The sequence below is a fragment of the Rhinichthys klamathensis genome, unplaced genomic scaffold (genome assembly GCF_029890125.1).
Source record: "Rhinichthys klamathensis goyatoka isolate OS25496 unplaced genomic scaffold, OSU_Roscu_1.1 h1tg000282l_1, whole genome shotgun sequence".
Classification (NCBI taxonomy): Eukaryota; Metazoa; Chordata; class Actinopteri; order Cypriniformes; family Leuciscidae; genus Rhinichthys; species Rhinichthys klamathensis.
This window is the reverse complement of record NW_026606801.1, coordinates 405,740-420,764: the sequence shown is the minus strand read 5'-3', so window position 1 is coordinate 420,764 and position 15,025 is coordinate 405,740. Positions and strand designations below refer to the sequence as shown.

The 15,025-nt window shown below is 36.8% G+C and overlaps 1 protein-coding gene across 2 annotated transcripts; it reads right to left on the bottom strand.

Moving 5' to 3' along the window:
• Nucleotides 1-4,071: 4,071 nt before the first annotated feature.
• Nucleotides 4,072-14,445, bottom strand: kctd5b (potassium channel tetramerization domain containing 5b). Of its 2 annotated transcripts, XM_056269567.1 has the most exons (7): nucleotides 14,109-14,445; nucleotides 11,426-11,534; nucleotides 11,246-11,337; nucleotides 8,197-8,292; nucleotides 7,957-8,067; nucleotides 5,573-5,698; nucleotides 4,072-4,267 (listed from the first exon to the last, which is right to left on the bottom strand). In XM_056269567.1, the coding sequence occupies exons 1-7, from the start codon at nucleotides 14,307-14,309 to the stop codon at nucleotides 4,238-4,240; spliced, it is 765 nt and encodes a 254-aa protein (XP_056125542.1). In that variant the 5' UTR covers nucleotides 14,310-14,445; the 3' UTR covers nucleotides 4,072-4,237. The 2 variants fall into 2 exon arrangements, with proteins under 2 accessions (XP_056125542.1, XP_056125543.1); XM_056269568.1 differs by lacking the exon at nucleotides 7,957-8,067.
• Between the last annotated feature and the right edge of the window lie 580 nt (nucleotides 14,446-15,025).

Sequence of the window (15,025 nt, the reverse complement as noted above, 5' to 3'; positions counted from 1 at the left end):
TATTTGAGCTTAGACGTGTAGGCGCCGTGTGTTTGGGAATATGATACGTTGTCTTTTCCCTCGTGGAAACATTTAGAACAGGCATTCCTTTAGACGGCTAAAATTTAAAGGGACAGTACCAGAATAAAAAAAAATCTATCTATCTATCTATCTATCTATCTATCTATCTATCTATCTATCTATCTATCTATCTATCTATCTATCTATCTATCTATCTATCTATCTATCTATCTATCTATCTATCTATCTATCTATGATGCTTGTTACATTGTGTGAAATTGGAATAGTAAAACAAATTCACCAAAACAAAAACATCAGAGACAAAATCACAATTGGCCTTAAAAAAAATTGTATGTAAACATGTTGTTTAGACTTGCTAAAAATGCAGAATACAGTTTGATGGCTGCAAATAAAAAAATATGGCTTATAAATACTGGCATTGTGTGGCAAGTAAATTAATTTTGGAGAATGAAAAAAAATGGAGCAACTGAATGACATGAAGTAGTTTTTCAGCTCACATTTACAGTGGCGTAACAGTACAAGCATTTTGTGTTCTGCTGATATTAATGACTTTATATACCGGTACGTCAGTGATGTGGAAAACCACACACGAGTGCTGCATCCTTCGAAGGCCGATTGCGTCACCGCAAGGCTGTCCCAATTCGAAGGCTCCCCCAAATGCGTACTTCGTTTGGCCTTCCTACCCCAGAATTCATTGAACGGCAGTGACGACAGGATTTCTTTTTTCAGAGAGAGAGAAATTGTCGAATTACACTTTTAAACTTAAGTATTGGGGTTCAATTTACTCAAATAATATAATACAAATGTAAAAAAAAAAAAAAAAAAAAAAAAAAAAAAGTTCAAATCTTACTAAGATAAGATGCATTGATATATAGTTCTATATACTCTTTATTATATGCAGAAATGGACCATGGTGAACATATTTAGACGTGTTTGTGAACCCTGTTTTGTTTTCAGACAGTTTAATATAATTTTCTAAAAAGTCCAAAACAAACGTTACTGCAGCTCTTCAACGGCAGATGTCACAGTTGATAGGCGACACGAACAGTCCTCCGTAAACTAGACCGTCCCAGAGCCATATAAACTAGAGAGACTGTCCCATTTAACAATGCTCGGTCCGACCTTCACGGCCTTTGAAGGCAGCTGCCTTTGAATTGGGACCTTTTTACAGTCTATGATTGAGACACAGTCACACAGCCGCTATTTCTTGTCATGTGTGCTGGTCACGTGTTTGCACAGATGGTGCAGCAGCGACTCCTGGATTAATCTCTCAGCATGAAAGGGGAATCTTAATATTCAAATGATTCTCTCCATTTACGCATGGGGAAGCATTATCATCTGAGCCGGAATTACACAATGTTTGAAATTATGCTGATGTTAATCAAATCATGACATGACCACGTCGTGACCCGTTTGACAGACATGACTGAGATAGGCTATTAATATTAATATATCGGGTTTTAATATTTTGAATTAGCTTTTGTTTTTACATTTTCCGTTTTCATTTTAATTTTTAGTTTTAGTTAAAATGCTAGTTTTAAAAAAAATATCACTAGTTTTTATTTCCGTTTTGTTAGGCCGGTTCATACCATAAACATCTTACGATAGAGGCTACTAAATCAGCTAAAGTATCCCGACGATACCATGCAGTATCCTGTTAATTCATTATTCAAATCTACTAAATGAACCAAATTTTCATAAATACGTGTAGGCTAAATGAAAACAGACAAGATTTTCCTCTAAGTACTTTATTAATGAGAATAAATGGCTACTATTGCTGCTAATCAAATATAATCAGTGTAAACAAAATCCATCTTAGCACTGCCAACGTAGCACAGAAATAGCATAAAGTGACATTTAGATATTTACACGGACAATTCGGTGCTGAATTGCATAAATAATGTTATGAGATTAAATAATGTTTTAAATTGGCAATAAAACTCGGAACATATAAATGCGAACATGTTGGAAAAATGTTTAAATTGGAAAGTAAAACCGTCAGTAGGTGGCAGCAAGTCCTAATGATCGAGTCACTGAATCATTTATCTAACCGATTCATTCCGGAACGAAGCAAGTGACTATTTTTATGAATGGCTCAGCCCGATTTGTTCAAAAACACGGATTTATGAAGAAACAAAACAAACACCGCTGTGTTGAAAACATTCTGCTTTGTTTAGAACTATTTTCATTGGTGAAATAGAACGAAAACATCAATATTGACAATGTTGTGTCTAAAATGTCCTTTAAGTTTACTGAACTATTGTATAAAATCAATCACATTTGTAATAGTGTTGATGATGAAAACAGGACTCTTGCTCAGTCATATTGCTGAACGATCATGTTATAGCCTGAATATAAAAAACAAGAACACAGGAGTATTTTCTGCCCCATATCTTGACATGTTCAACTCTGACTAGAGGGCAATAAAACATATAATTCACAATGATACCGTTTTTTTTTTTTTTTTTTTTAAAGAGGCATTTGCAGTATTTTTGAAGCTTTAGTATCGCAATATAGTATCAGTATATCGTGCAACCCTATCTAGTTAAACAATGAAAATGAGAAATAAAATAAGTTTAGTGTTTAGTTTTTATATTTTATTTCATTTTGGTATATTATTTTTAACCATTTTAACAACATTTTCCTAATAACCTGCTTTCTCCACAATGGCAGTAAGAAGCAGACGCATAACTATTTGTTAAAAATGCATTTATGTCTTAAAAGTGTGTGGATGTGTGTGTTCATTCAGCTACTTGGGATTATAGTGTCATGAGATTTTGCAGTACAGCTTTAGATTTTACTTGTTACCGAAACACAAAAATGTGTTTAACATTTTCAAAAATGACATACAAATGCATCTATTGTTACCTTACAGGATATATAATAGTGTTTGTCCTTATATTAAAATGTGCAAGGTGTCATTTAAATGCTTTCCCGATCCCGTCTTTCCTCTTGGTTGACAGACAGAAAAGCTCTTTCCCTTTAAGGTCCAGCCAGAAGGTAATAAGATACACTAACACATTTCTTAACAGCAAGGATGCATTTATGATACCTCTGAAATATTGCCTGGATGATAACAATAATAGCAGTAGTGCAAAAGCAATAATGTTCAAAAGGAGTAAAAAAAAAAACTAAACAAAAAAAACATTCCAGATACAGGTCAAAAGTTTGGGGTCAGTAAGTTTTTTTTTTTTTTTTTTAAGAAAAGAATACTTTTATTCAACAAGGATGCATTGAATTGGTCAAAAGTGTCATTAAAGACATTTGTAATGTTATAAAGGATTTCTATTTCAAATAAATGCTGTTCTTTTGAAACTTCATCAAAGAATCCTGATTAAAATGTAGCACGGTATATCAAATATGAAGCAGCACAACTGTTTTCAACATTGATAATAATCATAAATGTTTCTTGAGCAGCAAATCATCATATTAGAGTGATTTGTGAAGGATCATGTGACACTGAAGACTGGAGTATTGATGCTGAAAATTCAGCTTTGATCACAGGAATAAATTACATTTGAAAATATATTACAATAGAAAACAATTATTTTAAATTGTAATAATATTTCACAATGATACTATTTTTACTATATTTTTAAAATAAATAAATTAAGGTTTGGTAGAAGAGACTTTTCAAAAATATTTCAAAATCTTACAGACCCCAAACTTTTGAAATCTCACACATGGAAATGTCACTCAGCACTGAGATCTTGTGCTCAACCGTGGCGCCGATTTTCAAAATCACTATTGTTAACTATTGGTTGTTTATACAAATCAAATGCAAGTCATTGATCATGTGACTCATACTGAAGCTCAGTGTGCTTTTGTACCATCTCATATCACACAGGAGAACATGATCATTAGGTTTTGTTTGTACATTTGTAACTAAAACCATTTGTTTTAAACTAGAAAATGCGTCACTATTGGACAGAGTGCTTGTGATTGTAACAGGTGGACAGTGATCCAGAGTGACGTCACCGTTTCCTTTTGATCCCTGAGATTTACAATGGTCCAGTTCTTCAGATCCGGACCTGTCGATCGGGAATCAGTCCATGAAGATCACAAATAAAGCATCCCAGTGTTTATTCCAGGCACCATAAGTGGACATGCTCTTCAGGTGCTGCTTGCGTGCTTCAGTTTGTCGGTGCGCGTGAAGAGAACAAGCTCATGGAAGGTTCTAGAAAGAACTGATGTGTCTCAGATATCAGATAGAAGCTCATATTCTAGAACCGCGCTCCTGTAGAATCTGAGGGAAAACAGCAGAGGATTTACATGATACAACGAAAGATTACTAATCTGCATTGAGCTACTGTCGATAATACTCTGCAACACAACGGCTCTGTTTGGAATAACCAAATACTTGAACCATCTCTGAAGAATTACAGTGTACACTACTGTTCAAAAGTTTGGGGATCTGCTCATCAAGGCTGCATTCATTTGATCAAAAATGCAGTAATATTGTGAAATATTATTACCATTTAAAATAACTGTTTTCTATTTGAATATATGTTAAAATGTCATTTATTCCTGTGATCAGAGCTGAATTTTCAGCATCATTACTCCAGTCGTCAGTGTCACATGATCAATCATTCTAATATGCTGATTTGCAGCTCAACAAATATTAAGCAGAACAACTGTTTTATAATAATAATCAGAAATATTTGTTGTGGAAACTGTGATGCATTCTTTTAGGATTCTTTGATGAATGGATGGTTCAAAAGAACTGCATTTATTTGAAATTAGAATCTTTTGTAATATTATTTAAGTCACTTTTGAACAATTTAACATGTCTTTGCGAAATAAAACTATTAAAGGTCTTGCTGACCCCAAACCTTTGAATGGTAGTGTGCATAGTATGGATTTTCTGTATGCATAGAATACAAAGATAACCTACAGGTACTATATTTGTATTAGCATACCAAAAATAGTGTCGGTTTTACTTTGGACTCTTTCTTAAAATAGTGCTCTTATAATCTATGGAGTATATACTATGTATAGTGTGCATAGTATGCCCATATTCTGTATGCATGGGATACCTGGATGATGTACTACATTATAGGGCACACTGCTTGATTATATTGTATCCCACAATGCAGCGTGATTGACACGATTTTCTGATTTCATTCTTTAAACGAACCAGACGCATTATGAGTTCGTTTTTAACTTTTATACACAAAATTATGAAATAGAAATACAAAATTATTTCTAAAATGATGCTATATGCAATTTATGCAACATATATCACCTTCATAAATGTTACAATAAATGTAAAAAACAAACTAAATAAATATTAAAATGAAAATAAATACATTTTTATACATAGATTTAAAAAAAATGCTAAATAACTATCAAATAAATATTTTATTTCTAAAATAATGACAGAATTCAACAAACATGAGGACATGTGACCAACGTAATAAGGCCATCAGAACAGTAACATACTGTTTCACATACTATTTTTAGGCGGTATTCGGTGTATACTGCGTACAATAGAGCAGTGTGCTAGTACGGTAATCCAGTTTGAACACAGCCGAGCACACACGCTGCTTACCTTGGCTTTCTCACTGGGCTGGGAGCTGCTGCTGTATGATTGGTTGTGCAGTTCCTTAGAAACAACACACAAGAACTCCGCCTGATCTTCACTACCGTAGTTATAGGAGGAGCCGATACTCACCAACTACGTAAAACATGAACGAGAGACAGAAACAGAGAGGAACACAGTGACAGAGATGAGCAACTGTTCTCATTGAGCGACTAATGATTAAAGAAACAGTACACCCAAAAATGCTAATTATGTCATGAGTCACTGAAAACGTTACTCGCAAATCTAATTTTTGAGACTTGCTTATATTCAAATGCACAATTTGGTGTCACTAACATCTTAAGACGGCATTTTAAATATTACGCACAATTGTGATTCAAGAGCTATTTTTTTATTGTAATTTAATTGTCACACTTTTATGATGCTTATTTGGGAGCATATTATTTCCGTTCCCATTCACTTTAACTGTTACAGTGTGAATGCTGCGCACAATATGTAGATATAAAGTGCAGGTTTGGAACAGCATGACGGTGAGAAAATAATGACAGAATTGACATTTTTGGATGAATAATCAGTTTAAGGCAAGACACTACAGGCAAAAAAACATGTTTTTTCATGCACTGGTCTATTTTGAGAGTTGTTTCAGACTAGTGGAAATAAAACATCCAAAATACACTTTTAAATGTTGATTTTATTGCACTTTATCTATCTGCATCTATAGATATCAATTACAATTCATCTTTTTTAAAAGCCGTTTTCTCAAAATCAGTCACAGAGGGGTTTGTTTCATATATCATTTGATTGATTTAATACAACATTTTACTCCTAAAAACATGGTGAAAATGTATTTTGTTCTGGCTGTTGGCAGTATTTCTTGATTTATGGAATGATAAAAAGAGATCCTCTGAAAATGCAAAAATCAAAATGTCATCAAAATAAAACAAGAATTCTGAACCTGGCTTTATCCAATGTTCAGATATCTGTTCTGGAAATGTATCCAACTAGATAATGGGTTTGATATGTAAAGTCTGTGTAAGTCTCTCACGTTCCATGAAAGCGTGGTCTGTTTTACATCGCTGTCCTGCTCAGCAGTGGTGATGCTGAGGGAGGTCAAAGGTGGTCAGGCCCCTTGGTGGTCAGGCCTCGTTTCACCATTTTTGAGCAGCTTTGTCTGGCTTAAGGATGAAAACAGTGACACGTTCTTCCTGTTTAGGCTTATCTCTGGGGCCATAAAAGTCTTCTCTGGGGGGTTTTCTAGACAATTTGGAGCCAGTCTTGTGACTTTGGAATGTGGTATTCAGATCCGAAATGCTGAATCACATTTGAATGAATCCCATGAGAGATTAGAAAGATTAATTTGTGTTTGGTTCATCCTTAAAGTCTCTACAATGTCATCAAAATAAAACAAGAATTCTGAACCTGGCTTTATCCAATGTTCAGATATCTGTTCTGGAAATGTATCCAACTAGATAATTTGCATATTTATACATAAAAAAAAAATTGTAATACAAAAAAATGCTGGGAAGTATGTTGATATATGTAATTATTACATTTTTACCGTACTCACCAGGGGTGTCTTGCCTTAAAAGGTTTGTTCACCCAAAAATTAAACTATCCCATAATTTACTCACTCTCAAGCCATAGGTGTACATGACTTTCTTCTTTCAGCCGAGCACAATCTGAGTTATATAAAAAATATCCTCGCTCATCCAAGCTTTATAACGGGAGTGAATGGTACCACTGATTTTGAATCCCAAAAAAGTGCATCCATCCATCATAAAAGTAATCCATATGACTCCAGTGGGTTAATAAAGGCCTTCTGAAGCAAAGCGATGCGTTTTCTAAGAATAATATCCATATTTATACATTTATAAACCATAATCACTGGCTTCCGGTAACGGCCGTACGCGAGTCCAGTTCCGGCGGAAGAGTGACCTCTGACCGGAAGCCAGTGATTATGGTTTATAAAGTTATAAATATGTATATTTTTCTTACAAAAACACATCGCTTCTACAATTACTATTCACTCCCACAACAAAGCTTGGAAGAGCCAGGATATTTTTTTAATATAACTTTTGTGTTTGGCTGAAAGAAGAAAGTCATGAACACCTGGGATGGCTTGAGGGTGAGTAAATTATGGGGTAATTTTCATTTCTGGGTGAACTAACCCTTTAAATTAAAATATAACATGGTGCACTTAAACAGTCAACATGCTCGGGAATGCATCAGAATGCAGAGATCCACCGTTGTTAAAAGCATGCTAACACTTATAAACATGCAGACTGAAAGCACGACATCCACGCAAGTCACATTCACTGTGTCCATTGCAATGAAAACCAAAACTGCGAGGGCATGCAGTGGTTAGTGGGGGGACAGGGGATTGTTGGACACACCTCTCCACTGTGGGCGGGGTGAGTTTGGCTTGACTCCTCCCCCTTCACCTCCCGAGACACAATCAGGAAAAACTCTGACTTCTGGGCCCGCCCATAACCTACACTGACAAGCTGCAACAACCAATCAGAGCGTAAGGCAGGGCCTGCATCACACACCGCAGGTCAGCTGAACCGGCGGGAGCGATTCTGATTGTTGTGGAGCTGGAATGATCAGATGAACTGATGCCGGGTTTGATTTACCTGCTCAAACTTCCACCCGTCTGACATGGTCGAGACCATCTGCGTCAGCTCTTCCTCTTGACACTGCAGAACTCTGTAAACATGCTTGACTGGCGTCTGAAGACAGAGACAAGGGTGGTAAAACATCTTAAACATTTGTCCTCCATTTACATGCTACATGTAAATAATGAAAATGTCATTTAATTTCATTTAAAGGGGACCCATTATGCAGAATACACTTTAATATGGTGTTTGAACATAAATGTGTGTCGGCAGTGTGTGTACACAACCACCATATAATGGTAAAAATCCATGCATTCCTTTTTTTAATCCCCATAAATCATAAACCGTGTCTCAGAATAAGCTGTTTGCAGTTTCTATGCAAAGTGATGTCACATACAGTAGGCTTAGGCCCCGCCCACGACTGCTGAGGACTCTGCCTTATTAGCATAGACCCGCCCTCAGAGAGCTGGACACAGTCCGCCATGTTTATCTCTTGGCCAGAGCATTTAACAGCAGCACTCCAGTAAGAAATGTATTCTTATTAAAGCTACTAAAGTTATTCAGTCAAGTGCATTCAGTTTTGTTGTTTGATTCATATTAACAGCATATATATCAGGTACTGTATATTACGCTGATTTTTACTTTAATACACAGAACTAATATACACATGCGATTTTTCTACTTGCCGTTTACGTTCACAGACATAAGCAACTGTGTTTATGTGAACTCTGTCAAATACACAGAAGGTTATGTTATAAACACACAGTTTAAGCGCAATAAGACATGAAAGATAACGTAGTTTAATACCGATGGGACGCTCCGTCTGAAATCCAGCTTTCTGTGTGTGTGCGTCAGATGTGTGCCCTCAGAAAACCATATATCAGAAGTTTAGACTGATACGGCTTTAAAGGGGTGGTTGATTATGATTTCACTTTTCTAACTTTAGTTAGTGTGTAATGTTGCTGTTTGAGCATAAACAACATCTGCAAAGTTACAACGCTCAAAGTTCAAAGCAAAGGGAGATATTTTCTTTTAAAGGGGTCATATAATGGTACATGCACTTTTACAAGTTGATTGTACTGAAATGTGTGTTGGCAGTGCCTGTACACAACCATCATAAAATGATAAAAATCCATCCAGTGTTTTTGTTTTAATCTCCTTATATGTTTTCCCCTGCCTCAAATCAAGCCGTTCGACCTTGTGACGTCACACGCTCGGAAGCCCCTCCCACGATTGTTGATTGACAGCAGCGTTTCAACACAGACCCGCCCTCGCTCGTGCGGGAGCTGTCAATCATAGTCTGCGCGGACCGGCGCGGTCATTGTTGATATGCTGGAGCACTGTCTATGAGCAGAATGGCGTCTAAGCGATTGTGGTGTTCTGTTCTTGGGTGTAATAACGAACACAGTCATTTTAATGTTCCTAAATCCGAACCGCTGAAGACGCAGTGGCTGAGTTTGTTTTCGAAGGGAATATTCCCCACGAGCAACGTCAATGCTCTCATGTTTGCGCGAATCATTTCTCACACCAGACTGCTTTATAAACGAGGATCAGTATGAGCTGGATTTGCTAAGAAGCTGCTCATGAAAAAAGGATCGGTACCAGATATTCGTGTTCCTGCTGAACCTCCAGAAGAACTGAACTAAACTTTATATTAATATTTATATTAATCTTTGCAAATCGCTAGCTGCACGCTTCACAATGAATGCGTCTAAGGTTTACACTCAGGGTACATTACGGCATGTTTTCTCTGTATGATGTTCTCAATATAATTCATAATCCCACGTTTATACTGAACAACGCGTTATGGTTATTGTGTTATTGAGTTACAAATGGTGTACGCACAGAACAGGCGGGGTGAGCAAAGCTCATTATCATTTAAAGTCATATGCACTGAAACGGCGTGCTGAAAACAGAGCTGTTTTTGACCAGGTAAAATAAGTGTTTTCTTACAATACTAATGAGAATTTGTAATTAAAGTATATTACAAACTTTTAATTTAGACCCTAAAGAATCATACTAGCTTGTACAAAAATGGCATTATATGACCCCTTTAAAGGAATTGCTTTTTAAGGACTACAACAAACGGCTGGTAGGGACTACCCGACATTCATCCTGGGTTAGTGACATCACTAACCCTAAAATTTACATAAACCCTGACTCCGGGAACACGATTTATAGATTATCAAGACAGAATATCCTAATCAATGACTATTAGATAACTTCACATAAGCAACATAAATTAATCAACTAACCATTCAGAAATGTTGTCTACATGTTGCCACTTCTTCTTAAGTCTCTCCATTTTTGTCTGACTTCGGTTTGAACAAAAAAAAGGCTAAAAATTTGGATATTTTCAGTGCATGTCTGTGTGAGGTAACTGAAGCTGCTAAGAACGAGCTGTTGTAGCTCCGCCCTCAGGGGAGCCGCAGCTCATTTGCATTTAAAGGGACGGACACAAAAACGGTGCGTTTTTACTCACCCTCAAAAAGTGACATTTATGCTATATAAAAATATCTGTGGGGTATTTTGAGCTAAAACTTCACATACACACTCTGGGAGACTTATTTTACATCTTGTGAATAGGGCATTATACCACCCCTTTAAAACACATGCAGATAATAAACTTTCATGATGATGAAGAACTGCAATGTCATGTGAGCGTGACCGCGATAGAGATGATAATCAAAACCGAACAGATGTTTTAGTTTTTGCCAGAGTATGGGAGACACGAGCTGTAAAGGCTCTTCTGGAAAGAGGGGCGGGGAGCAGCAGCTCATTTGCATTTAAAGACACATGCACGAAAACAGCACGTTTTGCCTTCCACTCAAAAATACTAAACAACATGCTGTAATAAATGATCTGTGGGGCATTTTGAGCTGAAACTTCAGACACATTCTGGGGACACCTGAGACTTATATTACATCTTGTAAAAAGGGGCATAATAGGTCCACTGTAAATGTATGCCTGAAGGGTATAGATTTGCATACGGCTAGAATGAAATTTCATAACTTTATAATGAAACTTTATCTAGCCTAATTTATAGTGAAATTTCCTGCTCCCTTACGTGTATCGTCTTAGCATCTCTTTCACTGATGTTTTCTTTGATGAGTTTTATTAATGATGTGATGTTGTAGAACTCCGCCTCTTCGAGAGCTCCTGAGACACACATGCAAACCGAATTAAAGTTACAGAGCAACAATCACAGTCTCGATCATGTCAGTTTGACGGTGCATGTTTGTCGTACCTTCCTCTGTCAGGTTCTTGTTGAGGACCAGCTTTCCATGTCTCAGATAATTCAGTACGGGCCCGAAATACATGGGATCCCTGTCAATCAAATATGCCCCTGTCTCATCCTACAGTATCAATGAAAGGACAGAGAAAGAAACCTCAGCAATCACATTGCGACGACCTGCAAACACCCTAACTGCATAGAAATGCCCTGGAAACCATCCATAACACCCTAGCAACCACATAGCAATGTGCTAAAACCCTCTGAAAACAGTAAAAAATAGTACCATTTTAGTAACCACATGCCTGAGAGTTTTGACAACGGAAAATGTGAAAATCAAGTTATCATTATTATTACAAAACAGCCTGTTTTTACTTCACTTTGCGTGCAACCAGGGAACAGCAAGAGAAGAGATCCATTAGAGGAAAGTGAGTTTAAACATTAATGAGTTGTGCACGTAAGTGTGTGTGTGGGACTCGGCATCCGTTCTTAATGGCATGCAGGCCACATTCATAAAAAAATAAACGTATGTGATACACACACGCACAATATTCTGTTCAAGCTTCAACCAGGACACTTCCAAATGCGTAATGGACCTGGAACAGTGTGTGAGGCTGAAATCTGCCTTTTATCAAATCTGGGGCACAAACAGCGTGGAGTGATTTCCCAGAGCCTTAGAGACTCCTGCTCTTTACAGGGTTAAAGCCCCTAGAGAGCAGGATTATTCTGGATTAGGGTTATTTTGAGATTACCGTCTGAGATTTGAGAGATGAGAGGAGGTAAGACAGCAGGAGCAGCGAGAACCCAAAAGAATTTGACACACGCACACTGCTGTTCAAATGGCAAAAAAAAGTATTTAATTTGTTACAGTGAAATTATATAGTTTAAGTGTGCACTTCAACTACTCATTATGATATGATTTAAAGAGGAAGCGTGTAATGTTTGTTGCCACCAAATAAAATGCAATAGTTTCAAACGTGTTTCCCGAACATTTGAACGCAGCAAGTGCCCCGAACAAACATGTAGCTCCGCCCCCAAACTCACGCAATTGGTTGAGAGGATCCGTATGTGCCTCTTACACTTTTTCCAAAGAATCAAACTAGAAATGGTTTACTTATAATTATTTCTACATATTATGAGATAATTACTAGGAGAAAACATTTTAACATTACATTTAAGCGTCAATGATAAATTGAAATTTCACAAACATGTAGACTGTAGAAAGTTATTTTATCGTTATATTACATCATCTTTATTTTTTATCCATTTAACGACACAATAATTGCTATTTCTATTCAGTTTTGAAAACTTAAACCCGATTTTAACAAAAAATAAAAACACTTTTAAAAGCATGTTAGCTTTAATGATACATTAAAATATTAGCCAGTAACATCTAATAATAATCATGTAGACTGAAGACAATTCTTTCATCCTTATAACGGCATTATTGTGACATGGAGAAAAATAAAGGTATGTCAGTTTTCAAATTTTATCAATTTTTCAGATACCATTTTGATACAGTTTATCAGTTTTCCGATTCTATCAATTTTCATCAAATGGTTGGATATAATGCAAAAAGTTTTATTTTACACTGGAAAAACTGCAGTCTAATCGATTCAATCATGTTAAATAATACTAGGCTACTAATTTTTACTTAGAAATAAAACCGATAACCAGCTGTAATCCAGCTGATTCTAATATTTTTGGCCTACACTTAAAAACCTCCCGCTTGCACCCAACACTGACCATTGCCTGATCTGACCCCTGATCTCGGACACAGCTCAGGTGTCATAAGCGGGATTGTGTCCAGATTACAAAGCAAAACTGGGGCAGATGTGCTGATGATGTCATCGACATGGCCACCCCAGGACGCCACAATCTGCCTGCACGTCCCCCCAGCCCAACACTCGAGGAGAAGAACAGTAGAGAGCTTGTTCTGGGACTGGGGGAGGAGGGGTGGGGCGGACGGTAAAAGTGTGTTTGTTCGAGTCCATCCGACAGGAAAACAACTCTAGACAAAAACAGCCATCTGGACAACCCCCCAAATTACCATAGAAACAACACAAATAACTCCATGCAACAATATAAGTGATTATGAACTGAGGAGAAGTGAAATAACAGCTTCATTCTGATGACCCATTTTAAAGCATCTCCTCCAAACTGAGGAGAAATAGATCTTTTGTCTTGTGAATAATTTAAAAACTGAACAAAAACAGGTTTATGCATGCTTAATGCCAAATGATAAGCGTTTTTAAACATAGATAGGCTGCATTTATTTCTGTACAACTGTCAGTTTTGGTTTTGTTTACATTACAGCTTTTTAAAACATTGTTTAGATGTTTGTTTATATTCATCTGTAGATGCATAAGGTTACCATAAATATCTTATTTAATAATGGTCCTGTGTGTGAATAAATATAATTTGTATAATTCAATTATAAATAATATCAAATTACATAATTACTAGTCAAAAGACATTGTCAGTATAACGGTATTACGTGAAATGCGTGTTAAAGAGGCTTTGTTTGAGTATCATTTTACAGACTTCTGCACTCTCTAACCTACTTTTCCCCACCCATTCTTTATAAATAAGTTATACATGAACTAAATAAATAAATGGTCTGTCTTAGATGCCAAGTTATTTATCTCAGTTGAACAGGCAAAATGATCTCTAAATGAAACAAATCAAACTGTATTACCTTATCCGAGTCGAGGTCTGGCTCTGCTTGGCACAGGCGGAACAGGAATGATTTGGGGTCCCGGCAGAGAGTCTGTCTGGTGGACAGAAAATACGTGCCGCCGACGTTCAAACGCACCCACTTGGAGGATCTGTGGTTGAAGGTCTGAGCGGGAGCCAGTCGACAGTCGTGGCCGCTGATCTCGCCGTGACTCTCGGCCATCCTGAGCTCGGTGTTCCGCTGAAGTGCGTAACGGTGACCGCGCGCCTCTCCAATATAACCAAGTTAACCCAACAGACGCCCGAAGAGCGCAGCGCACTGACGGCGCGAGAAACACCCCTCAGTTTTGTTTTTGGGCGCGAGAAAGAGAGAAAAGACATGGGATGTGTTGTTTATTCCGATATCTAAATCCACTGAGAGTATTGCGACTGAATTTCTAGTGATTCGAAAAGGAATCATTCTTATGAACCGATACTTTTTAGTGATTCGATCGAACCGCTAAGCGAAGCGTTTGGGGATCAAATTGCTTGACGGGAACAATATTAATAATTATAGTAGGCTACTGGGAATAATTAATGTGATCATCAACATTATTAAAATATTAAATAATGTTGTTTTGTAATATTAACATTATTAATAGTGTTAGAAATTTTACAACAATAAACATTTAAAACCAATTTAGAATTGGCAATTAACTATTTGAGTCCTAATAGTAAAAAAAAAAGGTTAAACAGCGATTTTAGAATAAAATGACCAAGTCTCGGATAGAACCGATTCGATAGACAGAATCGGATTTCTTAACACTATTCGAAAAAAATGTCCGGATGTGAACGAGTTTAAATTGTGTTTTAATGCCAGTCACACTTTAGTTTAAGGTCCAATTCACACTCTGAACTAACTAACTAGTACCTACGACTTTTGCCTCTAAACCCCAAATT